General features: G+C 47.3%; 1 protein-coding gene across 3 annotated transcripts; it reads left to right on the top strand.

Annotated features, from left to right (window-relative positions):
- Nucleotides 1-978: 978 nt before the first annotated feature.
- On the top strand, nt 979-16,375 carry LOC308427964 (bcl-2-like protein 2; the record flags this gene model as incomplete). Of its 3 annotated transcripts, XM_080926264.1 has the most annotated exons (7): nt 11,828-12,166; nt 12,512-12,626; nt 13,269-13,336; nt 13,447-13,553; nt 14,443-14,530; nt 14,621-14,772; nt 15,491-16,375. In XM_080926264.1, the coding sequence occupies 7 exons, from the start codon at nt 11,828-11,830 to the stop codon at nt 15,528-15,530; spliced, it is 909 nt and encodes a 302-aa protein (XP_080782390.1). In that variant the 3' UTR covers nt 15,531-16,375. The 3 variants fall into 3 exon arrangements, with proteins under 3 accessions (XP_080782391.1, XP_080782392.1, XP_080782390.1); XM_080926265.1 differs by lacking the exons at nt 11,828-12,166; nt 12,512-12,626; nt 13,269-13,336; ... (2 more) ...; nt 14,621-14,772; nt 15,491-16,375 and adding exons at nt 979-1,055; nt 1,336-1,423; nt 1,879-2,318; nt 2,905-5,706; XM_080926266.1 differs by lacking the exons at nt 11,828-12,166; nt 12,512-12,626; nt 13,269-13,336; ... (2 more) ...; nt 14,621-14,772; nt 15,491-16,375 and adding exons at nt 1,133-1,253; nt 1,336-1,423; nt 1,879-2,318; nt 2,905-5,706.
- Nucleotides 16,376-17,108: the final 733 nt, after the last annotated feature.

Genomic DNA, 17,108 nt, shown 5'->3' with positions numbered 1-17,108 from the left:
TATGCACATATACATATATACATATATATATGCCTTTATATTATATATACATATGTTCACATTTTATAAATGTGTATATGAAATATATAAAAATGTATAAACTATACTGATAAATGTACTTTATATTTATATTGATACATTTATATATTATACACAATGTATGTTTATACTTATAAATACACTTACATAAATATATATTGTATGTGTATATATAAAAGCATATACTTATATAGACATATGTGCATAAATAAATGTATATATATCCATATTCTCATGTAAGTTATAGATACATATAATCTGTAAAACAGTCATTAACCTTAACATTGGTAACCTGTATTTATGGAGGGTGTGTATGATTAGTAAGTTTGTATCAATTTGTGCCTTTTATTAATTTTTTTTTTAAATAATAAGAATTAACTCATGTGGTGGGTAAGAAACTTAAGAAAAAATCAATCTGACAAAGATTGCTTGTGGACACTGTAAACCAAGGCCTGCCCCTGCCACCTTGATACCTAGCCGAAACTCCAGCCCAGGAAGAGCCCACTGCATTAGAGGTCCTGAGGGGAAGGAAGTGTGTGTGTGTGTGTTCAGTGTCCCTACTAGTTCCACAAGGGCAAGGCGTTGTTCCCAACTTAATGGGAACTGCTCTTTTTTTTCCTAGGCACGCAATCCAAAGCTGGAAAGTTCAACAAGTGCATGAACAGAGAAGACCTTCCGGAAATGCTGAATTTGCACTGAGCTGCTGAGGCCCGGTGTGTTTCTCTGGATAGGCTGCGGGCTTAGCGGGCAGCCGGCACAGGTCACCACGGCCTCTGAACAGCCCTTCATTGGCCCTCTCTTCCCGGAGTTGTGGCTCTTCCCAGCCCTGCCTCCCAGCCCCGCCCCTCTCTCTGGACGCATCTCTGTGTCCCATCATCACCCGGCGCCGGGCCCTCCCTCCCTGCCCTCCCCTCCTCCCTCCTTCCTTCCTTCCCTTCCTCCCTCTCTCCCTCCCTCCCTCCCAGCTCCTCCACCAGGAAACAACCGGATTCCGGATCCCGGCTGCGGCCTGACCCGTGAGATTCCTTAACCTGGCGGGCGGGCGGGGTTGGAGACCAGCTAAGGGTGGGGGAATGGGAGGAGCTGGGCCTTTAGGCTGCTCTTGGGGGAACCGGGAGTTGAGATGGTGTCGGCAGGAAGCCCGTGGTCCCGGGTTTCCCGAGAGGGCAGTCATTAAACATGGAATCGCTCCCACAGCTGGCAAAGCGTTGGAGGTAGGGCTCAGTCCAGTTCTTTCCGGGCCAGACCCAGATCCCTGGCCTTTTCCACCGAGTCCTCTCTCCCTCCCCTTTTCAGGGCTCCACTCTAACCGGGAGGATGAAAGGCCTCAGCTGGGGGCTCCCTGCCACCAGCACTGGGTCCTAAGAGCTGCCATCCAGGCTGGGTAAGTGTCCTGTTCCTTCCTGCCCCATTACAGCCCTTGGCTTTTCCCATCTTCCTATTCAGCCCCCGTCTCCTCCCTATCTTGTGCCTCTGCCAACACCTTCACATCTTCACATCAGGTCTTAAGCCTCTTCCTGTAACCAAAAAGGGGTGTGTGTGTGTGTGTGTGTGTGTGTGTGTGCAGAGGTGTTATACAGCTGGTGTTGTCGTATGAAAGGAATCTGAAGTAGTCTAAAAATAAGATTTCCTGTTGCACACTTAATTTGACATGTTATACGTGGCCAGCTGCTTATGTTCTAAACCTCCCCATGACTTAAACCCTTTGCTCTTGCTTGTCCGAGCCCAGTGGCCTCTGAGCATTTCACCCATCTCGGGAGCTTGATCAAACAGTAAATGTCCCTTCTTGGTCTCTGTCAATATTTTTCATATATTTATGTCAGTCTGTCATCCTTTCAGCCGCCCGGATGGCGACCCCAGCCTCAACCCCAGACACACGGGCTCTAGTGGCTGACTTTGTAGGCTATAAGCTGAGGCAGAAGGGTTATGTCTGTGGAGCTGGCCCTGGGGAAGGCCCAGCAGCTGACCCGCTGCACCAAGCCATGCGGGCCGCTGGAGACGAGTTTGAGACCCGCTTCCGGCGCACCTTCTCTGACCTGGCCGCTCAGCTACACGTTACCCCAGGCTCAGCCCAGCAACGCTTCACCCAGGTTTCCGATGAACTTTTCCAAGGGGGCCCCAACTGGGGCCGTCTAGTGGCATTCTTTGTCTTTGGGGCTGCCCTGTGCGCTGAGAGTGTCAACAAAGAAATGGAGCCATTGGTGGGACAAGTGCAGGATTGGATGGTGACCTACCTGGAGACACGGCTGGCTGACTGGATCCACAGCAGTGGGGGCTGGGTAAGAAGCTTCTCAATCGCTGCTCTCCACATCCCTCTGCAAAGTTGGTCTTCATGGGAAAATGGGGCCTCTGATGGGAGGCTGGGGTTGTGCTGGAAGGGCTCAGTTCCTCTATTTAAGTAGAATCAGACTGAGAGCATCAAGCTAACTGTACCCAGGGCTGCCATGCAGTAATCGCTTGGATGGGTTTCAGGGTCCCAAGGAGAAGACTGAATATAAACAAGGAGTTTTATAAACAGCCTTCAGAGAAAAGTTGTGACCCCTGTCCCCATCCCGAGTACATAGCATGGGTGGTGGGGTCGGATAGGCATGGGTCTTGGCTAGGCAAGCCTTAGCAAAGGATGCCAGCTCTGAACAGAACTTTATTGCCATGCAGGGGATGGGGTTCACTTCATGCAGATGGTGCAGAGGAGCCAGGGAAGGGCTTCCGTGGGGCTTGTGGGTAGTAGAGCTTTGGCTGGAGCAGCTGGGTGTGGGGGCAGTGCTCACAGTGGATGGAACTGGAACTCTTCCTTCCCTCTTCTCTCCACTATCCTTTCCTGATATCCCTCTCTCCTTCTTTCTCTACGCCCCTTCTCTCCCACAGGCGGAGTTCACAGCTCTATACGGGGACGGGGCCCTGGAGGAGGCACGGCGTCTGCGGGAGGGGAACTGGGCGTCAGTGAGGACAGTGCTGACGGGGGCTGTGGCACTGGGGGCCCTGGTAACTGTAGGGGCCTTTTTTGCTAGCAAGTGAGAAAGTCTAGGGCCAAGCGGGGCTAGGTGTGGCTAGGGGCCAGGAGAGCTGGAACAATAGAGAATGCCCTTGGAAGAAGCTGGATGGTCACGGAACAGAGGCAGGGGAAGGTGGTGTGTGTGGGAGCCAAGCATGCCAGGCAGGTGGCAGGAAGAATGAGTTGGAAACATTAAGGAATGTTTCAAGGCCAGGAACCCAGAGGGTGGAGTCATCCCACGGCTTGGGGGGGAAGCGGGAGGAATCCTGCCCGTACCGTGGGCACACAACTACCCGGAACTCGGCTTGTAGTTCCGAGGAAGGCGAACTTGCTTAAGAGATCTGTGTCTCTACTAGATGGATGGGATTTAGGGAACCTCGAATCCACCTCCCTTTGGAATGGAAGCTTGGTGATCAGGTGACTGGATGAAATGGCTGTGGCTGTGGGCTGCATGGGTACACCCGTGAATGTGCACACGCAAGCATGCTCGTGCATGCTGGGCTGTTTGTTGACTCTGGTGAAGGGGTACTTAGAGAAAACATTCCTTCTTGCTGTGGCAAGAACAAGGGCCAGTTCACTGCCCTTCTCCCCTCTGCCCCTTCCCTTGACCTTCTGTCTCCAGGCTGAGGGAGGAACACTGTACCTGGACTAGAGCTCTGGTACTGCTGCAAGTTGTTGGCAGGGCTTTGGAGAGAAGAGTTCTGCAGCTAGCCTTGTTCTTCATCACCTCCCTTTTGTGTGTATCTGTGCACCGGGGCTGACCAAGGGTTAAGGCTGTGGAGCCTGGATGGGTAGACGCTTTGGTAGTTGGACTTGCCTGTCACCTTCCCCTCCAATGGCGACACAGCGGTGCCTAAAGTGTTGCCTGTTTCTAGGACCTCTCTCTATCCAGCTGAAACTATAAATTGGGGCTCCAATTCTCCTTTAGAAGATATGGACAGAAATGCTGATCTAGGATTCAGTTTAGTTTCTAAACTGTCTCAGTGAGACTGCCCATCCTAGAGAGGACCATTCCAGCTCTTGGGAGTGATGGGGACAGGTACTCCTTGACTGGCCTGTTCTGTGTGGTGGCTTTTGGTGCTGCTTTATCAGGGGCCAGGTGTATGGGTTCTAGAGTACCTGCCATGACCTAAGCACGTTTTCTCTTGAAGCTCTTTGCATAGGTTGTGTTGTCAACACTTGAGTCCCTCAAGATGGTCACATTAGAACTCGCAGTCCGGTCCTCTAGAACAAAGGCAGACTGTAGCTCTTTCTTTTGAGGGAGAGATGATTCACTCCAAATACATGCCCTGAGCCAGACCTCACTGCTGCACTTTCCAAGGTGCTAACGTTGCTGCTCTTTAACGCCGACTTCGTCTGCAGTGCTCTAGAGCCCTACCTGCCTGTCCTGAGCACTGAGCAGCTTGGCTAGGCCACAGCTGACGCACCTCTTCGCTTGGTCCTAGAATGTGGCATCAGATTGTGCCTGCTAGAATGTGGGACCAAATTGGCCTCAGGTGTTTAGTCCAGACTTTTGCTTTTGAGAGAAGGTTGCACTTTTTTAATAGTGTCTATGGGGATGTGGGACGCTGCATGTACCAGTTGGTCTGTTTTGAGGGTGATGATCTTAGAAACTCAGAGCTGTCTGTGGCAAGCAGTTAGAGTGGGAGGCTCTAACTTGCTCAGGACAAACTAGGCCAGTGGTTTTCAAACTGCTTGGCAGAGCCCCGAAGTGTCCTAGGGGCTGCCTCAGGAGTCCTTAGGGAGATGAGGGAGTGGAGGGTTGGGCAGTTTGCCCAAACAGAACAGCTCCCCTTGTAGTTGTCTTATGGATCGGGGTTCAGGGTAAGATTTTATCTGTGGTAAGGGCTTTGCTGCTGAAAAAGTTAGAAAACCACTGACTAGACCATCAGCTCCACCTGGAGCCTGTGCTCCTCCGAGTTCAGGGAAGACTCTCTGCTCTGCCCTCTCCACAGGATACCCACCCAAGTTAGCCTTCCCGGTGGCCTTTAGCAAACAGGGGCAGTGGGAACCAGGGTCCGACATGCTCTGCTCTCAAGCCTTCAGAGGGGTGGAAGGAGAGGCCGTGTTATGATAGGCTGAATTCCCAGAAGCTTAGCTTAGATGGGGCCACAGTGGGGGGTTGTGACCTGTTCTGCCCTTTGTTTTAAGGGCCAGTGGAAACCCAGAGACCCTTCTGTCAGGGAAAACCAGGGACTGTCTTTTAGAGCCATATAGTTCCTTGGGATTAGCTCTTAGCCAAGAGGGCTGAGTATGGCTCCCAACTTTTAAATCCATTTCATTCTTTTAAATGAGGGAGATGGATATAATTTTTCAGATATTAAGTAGGTAGAGAGAGGATGTTCTTGCTCTCCAAAGCCCAAAGGGACAAATAGGGACTTTGCTTAGGCCAAGGCAAAAGCGGAAGTGGGGTACACAGTCCTGCAGTTACCAACCCTACTCCCCACTTACACTAGGGCATACATATACTATTTTACTTTTTTAAATCATAAACGGCAGGAGAACAGATTTGGTTAGTTTAGAAGAAAAAAAGCTCTATAAATATAAATATATATTCCTGTATTTTTATTTAATAATTTATAAATGCCAAGTTCATTTGACTTTTATTTTTGTGTAATATGTAATGGTCGTATTAAAAATAAATAAATAAATAAAGCCCAGAAATTTAATGAGAAGTACTGAACAGGGTTTTGTGACTTCTATACCGTACAGCCTGGGTTTTAGAACTTTCCTTAAACCAGTCATTTCTTATGACCATGGCCTTACTAAGGAAAAGAAATTGAGTTATAGGGATTTGGGGAAGAAAGTATTGAGGTTAAAAAACAAAAAACAAACAAAAAACAATCCACACTCACCTCACTCCTGGCCAAATACCCAAACCTAAGAACTCTATACCAACTCTAGCCTCAAGAAGGTACAGACACTATGGTACATCTGGAGCCCCCCAAACACAACAACCCCCTCCTCAAATATCCTGGCTTGGTGTGGTGGCACACAGTTGCAATCCCAGTAGTCGGGTAAAGCTAGGAGGGTGGGCCACCCAGGTATCTAGTGAGGTCAAGGCCAACTAAGGCTTCATGAGACATTGTCTCTAAACAAATTAATAGAAAGCAAAAGGTAATGCATGGAGGATGTTCTTAAGTAATATTCTCAAGTACAAAAAGCTAGGCTGTGAACTCAACTATGAGTTTTTGGCAGCCAAAGCAATCTGAAAAACAGTAGGATTCAAAGCTGTATGGTGACTCAGAAGGCAGAGTTTCCTGAAAAGATACTTAGTGACAGAATCAGTGGCAAATAGAATACTTTATATCTCTGTCCTTTTAGAAATGCCAAGCTGGGGTCCAGAAGGTCTTAAGTTTGTCTATCAGCCTCATTATAATTTAGACCAATATGTGACCTTATGGTGGTCTGATAACTGAGTTTTAGATAGTTCTGTGTAAAATCAACTCACCCAGATGGCACTTTTAGTAAAGCGGAGCAATATTTAGTTACCTTCTGACCACTGTGGGGGTAGAGAGGTTAGGCTGGGGTAGTGGCTCGTGCCTTAAATCTCTTGCACTTCAGGAGCAAGGACTTGAAGTATAGATCTGGCTGGGACCACACACACACACACACACACACACACACACAGAGAGAGAGAGAGAGAGAGAGAGACAGAGAGACAGAGAGGGAGAGAGGGAGAGAGAGGGGGAGGGAGGGAGTCTGCTCCAAGCCAGCCCAGCTGCAAGATAAGACTCATTGTCAGGAGAAAGAACAAAACCAAAACCCTACAGTGTCTTGCAAATGGGTATATTATAGATATTCTTCATCAAGTTTTGTTTACTTTTTCTTTCATTTTTTGAAATAGGATCTTGCTTGTAGCCTGGTCTGGCCTCAGAATTCAGTGTTGAGATTCCAGGTGTGTGCCACCAGGTCTGGCTGAATTGAGAATTAAAACAAAAAAACAAAAAAACAAAAAAAAACAAAAAAAAAAAAAAAAAAAACACCCTTAAATGCGGTTATGGGGAATATCCGTAAAATAACAATAAATAACTAATTGATAACCAATAAATAATAAAAACACAACCCAGAGCTGGATGTGGTGCTTCCAGTTTATACTTTCTGCCTCTGGGAAATAAGAGGCAGGATTGGTAGTTCAGTGTCAGTGTGGCTTACATGAGACCCTGATCAACACACATGAAGACAACAGAAGTTTTGACCAGAAAGCATAGTATGACAGATTACATGGTTGCTTTTCATTCATCATTCACCTCTAGAGAAAACTTAAATATTTTCAGCGTGTTAACATAGTTCTAGAGAATGGGAAGACACGTCTCAGCTCACGCGTTGATTTTACACTCCAGTAGGCAATCAAACAAATTTCATACAGGTGGTAGTAACACACACCTATAATCCCAGCACTTGAGAGGCAGAGGCAGGATGACTTCTTTGAGTTCAAGGCCAGCCTAGTGAGCAGAGCAGGTTCCAAGACAGGCAGGGATACACCAAAAAGCCATGTCTTGAAAAATAAAACAAAATAGATAAATCTCATAAATATGTTAGAAGGTAGTAAATACTAGGAGCAAAGATGCATGGTAACATACACCTTTCATCCTAGTGTCAGGCAGCTGCCAGGCAGCTCTGCAAGTTCAAGGCCAGCCTGGCATACATGTGAGACCCCCCCCCCCCCATGTAAAGATAGTTTTAAATAAAAAAGTCAAGGGTAGAAATATGTAGATACTCTAATTTTAAATCAAATGGTCAGGGAAACCTCATGTCTAAGATGACAAGTCAAACCATGAATTATGGTATAATTGAAGATACCTATTAGCACTTAAAATTCCTTGAATTTTCCTATAAAAAAAATAATGTGTGACAGTGTGAAGACGCACACTTTATATGTGTGAGCCTCCCTATTGCAATGAAGACTTCAGCGAGAGCAGATGATACCATCTATGGTTTTGTTTGGTGGGTGGGTTTTGTTCTTTCTGCTGTCAGTATTGTCTGATTTGGGGGGAAGGGGTTATGAATATAAGAATCTGATAGAGCAACTTAAAGCAAGGTTTTCAGATAAAAACTTGTTTGAAAAGTTAACCTGTCAAGCTCAGTGATGGGCACAGACACTCGCAATCTCAACATTAAAGGGATGGGAGGTGACACTGAAAGCTGGAGGTTGATCTGTCTACATAGTGAGTTCTAAGCCAGCCAGGGCCACATAGGCACACCCTTTATCAAAATCAGCCACTCAGTGGGCTGGCAAGATGATTCAGTGGGCAGTGGTGCTAGCCGCAGTGGCTGGCAATCTGAGTTCAGCCTTGGATGGTGGCAAGGGTATACTGAGTCTGGCTAGTCCTCTTACCTCACACAAGTGCCATGATACATGTGTTCCCTTCAAATGAGCGTAAGAAGAAGAAAAATTAAAGTTAGCTACTCAGTTGAGCTAGAGAAATGGCTATTGGTTAAGAGCACTTGCTGCTCAGATTAGAGGAATTCAGATCCTAGGATCTGTGTCTAGTTCAAACCCACCTGTAACCCCATCTCCAGGAGATTACAAACACCTTCTGGTTTCTGTGGGCACCAAAACAGACCCATCTATAAATAAAATGTTTTAAAAGTTATCCAGTCGGGCTGGAGAGATGGCCCAGCGATTAAGAGCACTGACTGCTCTTCCAGAGGTCCTGAGTTCAAATCCCAGAAACCACACGGTGGCTCACAACCATCTGTAATGAGATCTGACGCCCTCTTCTGGTGTGTCTGAAGATAGCAACGGTGTACTCACATATATCAAATAAATAAAAATCTTTTTTAAAAAAGTTATCCAGTCAACACTGAAATTAAGCAGCCTGGTAGAAACCCCTTTCACATTTAAATGATACCTCAGTTCTGTACAAGGTCTGATCTAGGAAGTTAATGCAAGCTAGGTCACACCACATCAGAAGACACCAGGATCTTTCTAAAATAGAAGACACCAAAGGCTGGACAGATAGCTCAGCATCATGAGTACTTTACTGCTCTTACAGAGCTGGTTTATATCTGAGCACCCATAGAACAGCTCACAACCGCCTGTACTCCAGTTCCAGGGAGTCTGACACCCTCTGGCTTTTGTGGGCTCTTACATGTAAGTGCTATACATAAACTTACACAGCACACATATACATGCATATAAAAGTAGTAAGTCTTTAAAAAGAGCATAAGGCTTCAAGTCAGCACTGTCCAGTGAAATATGATGCAAGTCACAAAGAGAGTTTTCCATTTTTCTAGGAGCCTCATTAAAAATGTAAGAGAGTGCCTTTAATCCTAGCAGTAGGAAGGTGGAAGCCTAAGGCTCTCACTATGTCCTTAAATACACTATGTAGACCAGGTTGGCCTTGAACTCAGAGACCCACCTGCCTCTCCCCCCCCCCCTTTGAGACACTCATGTAGCCCAGGTTAGCCTCAGCTTTCCTATGTAAGTGAGGCTAGCCTTCAACTCCTGATGCTTCTGCTTTCCCACTCCCCAAGCCCTAGGAATTCAGGCTATGTTTTAAAGATTTTAAAAATGTATATGTGTGTGAGAGAGAGTATGTGCATGTGTGTTAGTGCCCATGGAGGCCAGGAGGTTGAATTCAATAGAGCTGAAGTTACAGGTGGAGTGAGCGTGTGGGTGCTGAGAACTGAACTCAGGTCAAGAACTCCTGTGGTTTTTGAGACCAGGTTTCTCTGTGGCCTGGCTGTCCTGGAACTTGATCTGTAGATCTGCTGGCTTCATACTCACAGAGATCCACTTGCCTCTGCCTCTCCCCAGTGCTGGGATTAAAGGCACTCTAGCAGACTGATCTGGGACTCCTGGCTACTGTTTTTCTGTTTCAGCTTCTCAGGTGCTAAGATTACACATGTGTATAACAGTGTTGAGAAAATAATAACTTTAGGAAGCTGTGGTGGCAGGAGGATCTCAGGTTTGAGTCCAGAATGCATAACACGGCCCAGTCTCAAAAAAAAAAAAAAAAAAAAAGCCCGGCAGTGGTGGTGGCAGCACTTGGGAGGCAGAGGCAGGCAGATCTTGAAGTTTGAGGCCAGGCTGGTCTACAGAGGGAGCTCAAGGAAAGCCAGGGCTACACAGAGAGATCCGGTGTCAAATAACAAAATGAAAGGGATTTAGGGGAATATGGTTTTGCAAAGGGTATTTATCTAATAGATGGGTGTGGCAGCACACACCTTTAATCCCAGAATTTAGGAAATGGAGGTAGGCGGGTCTCTGAGATCAAAGTCAGCCTCAGCTATATAAATTGAGCTTCAGGCCAGCCAGAGTCAGTCAGTGAGATCCGGACTGAACAACATCACATTTCCGTTAGTTACCTTGCTTAAATTGGGCGCCAGCAAACCCTTCAAATTTTGAATTGCTTGGAATCAGTATACAAGACCTTTCTTTGGAACTCATTCAGTGCCTGACTTCGTTGATCAACTTTAGTTTAAATGAATTCGCAGCAACAGTTTGACTCTGCTTCCAGCTCCCAAAGTCCTGAGGTAAGGAATGCAACAGTGGGGTGTATTGAGCCATGTTTTCTGGCTTTGCTTAGCTTAAAGGGATTCCTTTTTGCCCCACTCCCCTGTTGCAACTGAGTTAACCTTTTTGATTGTGTTTGTATGAATCTACCCCCCCCCCACCATCCCCAGACTTGCATGGGGAATTTTCTCTGGGGTCTTCACAGGGGAATGGAAGCTAGGAACCTGCAGCTAGAAGTTGCAGTCACCCACTAATCACACGTGTCCTCTGCTAAGTGTTTCACCATTTATGGATACAAATACAGACAGGACTTGGGCGGCCTGCCTACAGCCACTCCACCTAACTAGGAAGCAGTGGGAATAGGCCCTCTTGTCTCAAGATAGAGTGGGAAGGCTGGTGGAAGGCATTCTCACTGAGGTGGCTTGGTTTAGGAGGAATTGCACTTATAGAGGATAAATCTGTGAATGAGAGGCATGGAGATGACATTTGCAAACTAGCCCTAAGGCTTCAGTAAGGGTTTTTTTGACACTCCAGCTGGCCAGGAAAAAGAGGGTGCTGTAACAAGTTAGGCAAGAGAACAGGCTGAATCTAAGCAGGGATTAGAATCCAAAAGAATCACCTATGCAGAACAACCGGACAGAGCTCCAAGTCTGAGTGAGGATTAGTGAGGTTTGTTGATCCTTATTTTTTTTTTTTTTTTTTCTTTAAATTTTGAGGTTACTTCTCTATGTAGTGCTGACTGTCCTGGAAACTCAATCTATAGAGTAGTCTGGTTTTGAACTCAGAGAAATCCGCTTGCCTCCGCTTTTCAAGCGCTGGTATTAAAGGCATAGGCCACAACACTTGGCCAGGCTTTCCCTAGCGTTAAACCAGGCAACCCTTTCGGGAGCTAGGATCACCTGTCTTACAACGGGTGTCAGCCCGTCGAATCCCGTAAGCCAATCGGCATTTAAGAATGGGCCATTTCGGTGAGGCGTTTGGAAGATTGGTCCTTTCACTTCACCAGTCAGGGGCCAATTGCGAAGCAGCCTCCATGTTGTGGGCCCGCCCATGGGCGGAGGATAAGCGGAAAGTCGTCACAGTGCAGGCGTATTGTTACCTAAGGACTCGACAGGAGGTGGGGTGTGTTGATTGACAGGCCTATTTCACCTACCGGGTTCAGAGAATTTGGCACAGTGGCCCGCCTTAGAGGTGGGATCTTGTTTGATTGCCAAGTAGAATTCCCCAATAGTATTCGAGCTCGAGGTAACGGGCAGGCAGACTGACTAATGAATCCTCGGCGTGGCCGGCTCAGTTCTCCAATCGCCGAGCGGCGGGCCCCAGTCTGAGCGGCGATGGCGGCGGCGGCGGCGGCGGCAGCAGCAGCGGGGGCTGCGGGCGGTCGGGGCTCCGGGCCGGGGCGGCGGCGCCATCTTGTGCCCGGGGCCGGTGGGGAGGCCGGGGAGGGGGACCCGGGGGGCGCAGGGGACTACGGGAACGGCCTGGAGTCTGAGGAGCTGGAGCCTGGGGAGCTGCTGCCGGAGCCCGAGCCCGAAGAGGAGCCGCCCCGGCCCCGCGCCCCTCCGGGAGCTCCGGGTCCTGGGCCCGGCTCGGGAGCCCCCGGCAGTCAGGAGGAGGAGGAAGAGCCGGGACTGGTTGAGACCGATCCCGGAGACGGCGCCATTGAGGACCCGGTGAGGGGAGGAGGCCGAGCGAGCGGGCCGGGTCATGGGAGGGCCGGGAGCACGGGCAGGAGGCAGGCAGGCGGGGGGTGGGGTTGGGCGGGGAATAACGTGGCTGGTGGCGGGCCGAGGCCGTTCGTGAGCGGCCTGATGGGGCATCATGGGTGCCTAGGGTGGCTCTTGAGGAGGTAAATTGACTCTTTTTTTCGGCGTGTTTTTTTTTTTTTAATTTATTTTTTATTTCAATCACGACCCTCGAACGAGGCGATGGAAATGGCCGAGCATGGCTGTGGCCGGGCCCAGACAAAATGTACGGCCCAGCCCCTGCGTCTGTGGTTAACTGCTCATTCATTGTAGGAGCTAGAAGCGATCAAAGCTCGAGTCAGGGAGATGGAGGAAGAGGCTGAGAAGCTAAAGGAGCTACAAAACGAGGTAGAGAAGCAGATGAATATGAGTCCACCCCCAGGCAATGGTGAGTAAATCGCCTCTTGCACATACAGTCCGGGTCTTTGGTTGATGGGGGGGGGGGTTACTGTAGCGTGGCATTAGAGGCTCGAGATCTTGAAGCTGCTCATGTGAGCAAATTTTCTGGGCAGGTACTGTGGTCCATAGTTCATAGTCTGACCTTTGTTAGACTTTCAAGCTGCTTTGGTAATAGTCTTGTGCCTTCCTTTGTCTGATTTATAAATGTGTTTCTCTTTGTTCTTAGTTTGTCTGTAACCTTGTGGCGATTACCAGCTGGCATTTGACCTTCAAGTCTTAATACGTTTTAGTTAGAGACCCTTTATTAGGACTTAGAAGGTGACGGATAGCTGTAAGGAGTTTTTTTAAATGTCAGATTTCAGTCCATTCAGTTACATGCACTCTGAGGCATTCAGCCAGAGCTGAATAGAGACTCGACTTGAGAAATGTGAAATCTTAAACACCTTTTTTCCTATGGTTTTTAAGAGGTAATTTCTTTCATGTATAGTGAGACCTACTATGTGCTGGGCACTGTTCTAGGTAATTGGTATAGCAGAACAGACCAAAGTCTTAGCCTGTTGGTGGAAGTGTGTATGTATTGATCCGGCAGAAAGTGTGCTTGCTTAAAGTAATTTTTTCTTTCCTCTAAAAGCTGGCCCAGTGATCATGTCTCTTGAGGAGAAGATGGAGGCTGATGCCCGTTCTATCTACGTTGGCAATGTATGTATTAAGGAAGTCTGGTTTGGGTCTAAGGGGACCTGCTTTTTTATTTCTTTGTTACCTGTTTAGATAGGAGTTCCCCCAGTACTTATAAAGTGTCCTTTCCTCAGGTGGACTACGGTGCAACAGCAGAAGAGCTGGAAGCCCATTTTCATGGCTGTGGTTCAGTCAACCGTGTGACTATACTCTGTGACAAATTTAGTGGCCATCCCAAAGGGTAAGGAGGGGATAAGCTGAGATCAGTTTAGTTACAGTTTAAAAATACATACCACTTTCAGTACCACTGCCACCATTGTCCAAGCTGGGAATTGAACCCAGGACCTTGATCATGCTGAGTGTGTGCTGTTGATCTACTCAGGTAGTGTTAACTCATCTTAAAAGTTCTACTTATTTAGGTGGTTAGTTTTGTTTTCGAGTTAGGGTTTCTCTGTTTAACCCTGGATATACTGGAATTAGCTCTGTAAACCAGGCTGGCTTCACACTCAATCTACCTGCTTCTGCCTCTCCAGTGCTGGGATTGGGCTTTAGGCTTATACATGACTGGCCTAACTTAAATTTCCCAAAGAATGGTAATTGCTTGTTAAAACAAGTAGTTTTGCCTGTTACATGTCTAGAAAGGTACATCAGTAGTTGTATATTAAGTGCTTCAAACACCAGGTAATAAACTAAAGACTGCAGGGGTGGGATTGCAAACTAGAAGGCAGCATCTACTCAGCACTGTGTATGGCTATATGGAAATCTGGAGACTGAACTATTGGACTCAGGGTGTATGCTAGGCAAGTCCTCTCACTGAGACATATCACACACACACACTTTTCAAACTTTTTATTGTGAAATGGGGTTTCTTAAGTTGCCCAGGCTGGTCTTAGCTACTCTGTAGTTTGGACAGACCATGAACTTAGGTTCTCCTGCCTCAGCCTATTGAATAGTTGGGCTGTTCACTATACCCAATAATACTTGGAAGTTTTTTTTATATAAATAGCTGCTATTTAAATAATTATTTTAAAACATTAACATTACATTCCATTTAACTATATTTTTACAAGTTGGGTTTAATCTGTAAGCTATTTGTAAAGTCTGATAAAATGGCCAAGTATTCTTTTCAGGTTTGCATATATAGAGTTCTCAGACAAAGAGTCAGTGAGGACGTCCTTGGCCTTAGATGAGTCCCTGTTTAGAGGAAGACAAATCAAGGTAAGCATAGTAGCCTAGCTATCCATTATGTAGAGATTCTCTGTCCAGTTTGACTCTGTTTCAATGCTTTCTGTTCTCGGTCCTTTTTAGGTGATTCCCAAACGAACCAACAGACCAGGCATCAGCACAACAGACCGGGGTTTCCCTCGTGCCCGATACCGTGCCCGGACTACCAATTACAACAGCTCGAGATCTCGATTCTACAGTGGTTTTAACAGCAGGCCCCGGGGTCGAATCTACAGGTCAGGATAGATGGGCTGCTCCTCTTCCCCGCCTCCCATGAGCCCTTAGGCTTCGTTCTCTCCTGATCTGAGGACCCTTACTCCCTTGACCTCCCTTTGGTTCCAGGGACTTGTTTCTGCTTGTGCAGAGTAAGGAAGTAGTTGCAGGCCAGTTCTGTGTTTTCTTGAGCAGAAATTGGTGGGGGTGGATTTGTTCTGAGATGTTTCCTCCCTCAGCCTTCTATGTGGGAATTGGTGGCAGTGAAAGTCTGTACGCTGAGGTTATAAGGCCTTCGGTGGGGTGGGAAGCATGGCTTGGACACTTTCCCCATGCTTGGAAGGATTCAGCTCCTGGCTGTTCCTCCCACAGCCCCGTGGGAGGGCTTGTTCCCAAGGTTAGCTGTCTGATGGGGCCTAGTGGCTCCACAGTGTGGCTATGCTTTATTTAAATTGCACTGTAAGATAAACCCTGCCTTTTTACCAGATAGGGCTTAAGTGCTGTGGAGCACTGGACAAACAGTGGATCCTTTTTTCTTGTCCTCAGTATCTTAGATGGATTTCCTTGCCCCCCTTTCCCACCTCAAGGCCCCTAGGTTGCCAGTTGTGTTATTCCTGGATTGAGGCCTCACTTTTGAGGTGCTCCCTTCAGTCACTGGGGCAGTTGCGGGCCCACGGGGAGGGTCTTGCACTGAACTCTCTAGTAACCCTGTTAACACCCAACTCTCCTTCTTTCTTCCAGGGGCCGGGCTAGAGCGACATCATGGTATTCCCCTTACTAAAAAAAGTGTGTATTAGGAGGAGAGAGAGGAAAAAAAGAGGAAAGAAGGAAAAAAAAAAGAATTAAAAAAAAAAAAAAAGAAAAACAGAAGATGACCTTGATGGAAAAAATATTTTAAAAAAAGATATACTGTGGAGGGGGGAGAATCCCGTAACTAACTGAGAGGGACCGCTTTGGGGAGTAGGGGAAGGCCCAGGGAGTGGGGCAGGGGCTACGGATTCCCTCTGGGGATTCGCCATGGACACATCTCAACTGTGCAAAGCTGCTCCCTGTTTCCCTGCTCCCTTCCTCCTCTTCGGGCCTGCTCAGGGGTAGGTGGGCACGGGTGGTAGGGCTTTTTTTACCCAGGGCTCTGGAAGGACACCGGACTGTTCCGCTTGTCTCCTTCCCTCGTCTCTCCCTGCCTTTTGCAGTCCCTGCCTGCTCCTGCCCTACCTGGTCTCCGCCCACCCTGCCCTTCTTCCCTCCGGCTCCCTGCCCCTCCAGTTTGCCTGGTGATCTATTTTGTTTCCTTTTGTGTTTCTTTTTCTGTTTTGAGTGTCTTTCTTTGCAGGTTTCTGTAGCCGGACGATCTCGCTCCCAGCGGCTCCAGTGTAAATTCCCCTTACCCTTGGGGAAATGCACTACTTTGTTTTGGGGAGTTTGGGGGTGTTTTTGTTTTTCAGGTGTTTTTGTTTTGTTTTGTTTTTTTCCTTTACCTTTTTTTTTTCCCTTTTATTTGGAGGGAATGGGAGGAAGTGGGAACAGGGTGGATAGGGGGTGGCTTTTGTTTTTATTTTTTTTTTAACTCATTTCCAGGGGATGGGAGTTTTTTTTTAAATAATGTGTCATGAATAAAGTTGTTTATGAAAAAAATTGGCTCTTTGAGTGTATCATTACATACCAGTTCTCTTAAGTCACAGATGGTTTTTAGTTTGGCAGGAGAAGTGTTGGGTGTTACAGAAGTTACAACTAGGGCTGGGTGGGCGACTCAGTGGTTAGAGCACTGACTGCTCTTCCACTGGTCCTTAGTTAATTCCCAGCAACCACATGGTGGCTCACAACCATCTGTAGTGGGATCAGATGCCCTCTTCTGGTGTGTCTGAGGATAGCGGCAGAGTACTCATGAAATCTTTACTTCCCCCCCAAAAAACTTTACAACTATTCATTTGAGGATGATTGGTTCATCTTTTGATCAGTAAAAGCAGCACTGGGATGTGGGCAGTCTGAGTTTGAGGTCATCCTGATCACCCTAGCTAACAGGGCAGCCAGGGTTAATATAGTTAACAGTGAGACAACTGAAAGCTGGATGAGTGCAAATGGACTGTATCATTTCTGAATTTGGGTCTTATTAACTCTTGTGTCTCAAGATGGACTCAAGAAGTGAAAAACAAGGACAACTAAAGGTCCCTCCCTGAGCCAGGATACTGTCACACCTTTCAACACAGGTAGAAGGAGGCAGATCTCTGAGTTAAAAGATCAGTTTGTCTATAGAGTTGCAGGCCAGAGGGGATTACAGTTCTAAATCGCAAGGTCAAACTGAAATCTTGGGTACTACATTATTTAATGCAAAACTGTTGGCAAGATGATTTTATTAGTG

This window comes from Micromys minutus, assembly GCF_963924665.1.
Source record: "Micromys minutus genome assembly, chromosome: 12".
In the NCBI taxonomy this organism is placed as follows: domain Eukaryota; kingdom Metazoa; phylum Chordata; class Mammalia; order Rodentia; family Muridae; genus Micromys; species Micromys minutus.
This window is presented reverse-complemented; position numbering and strand designations above follow the sequence as displayed.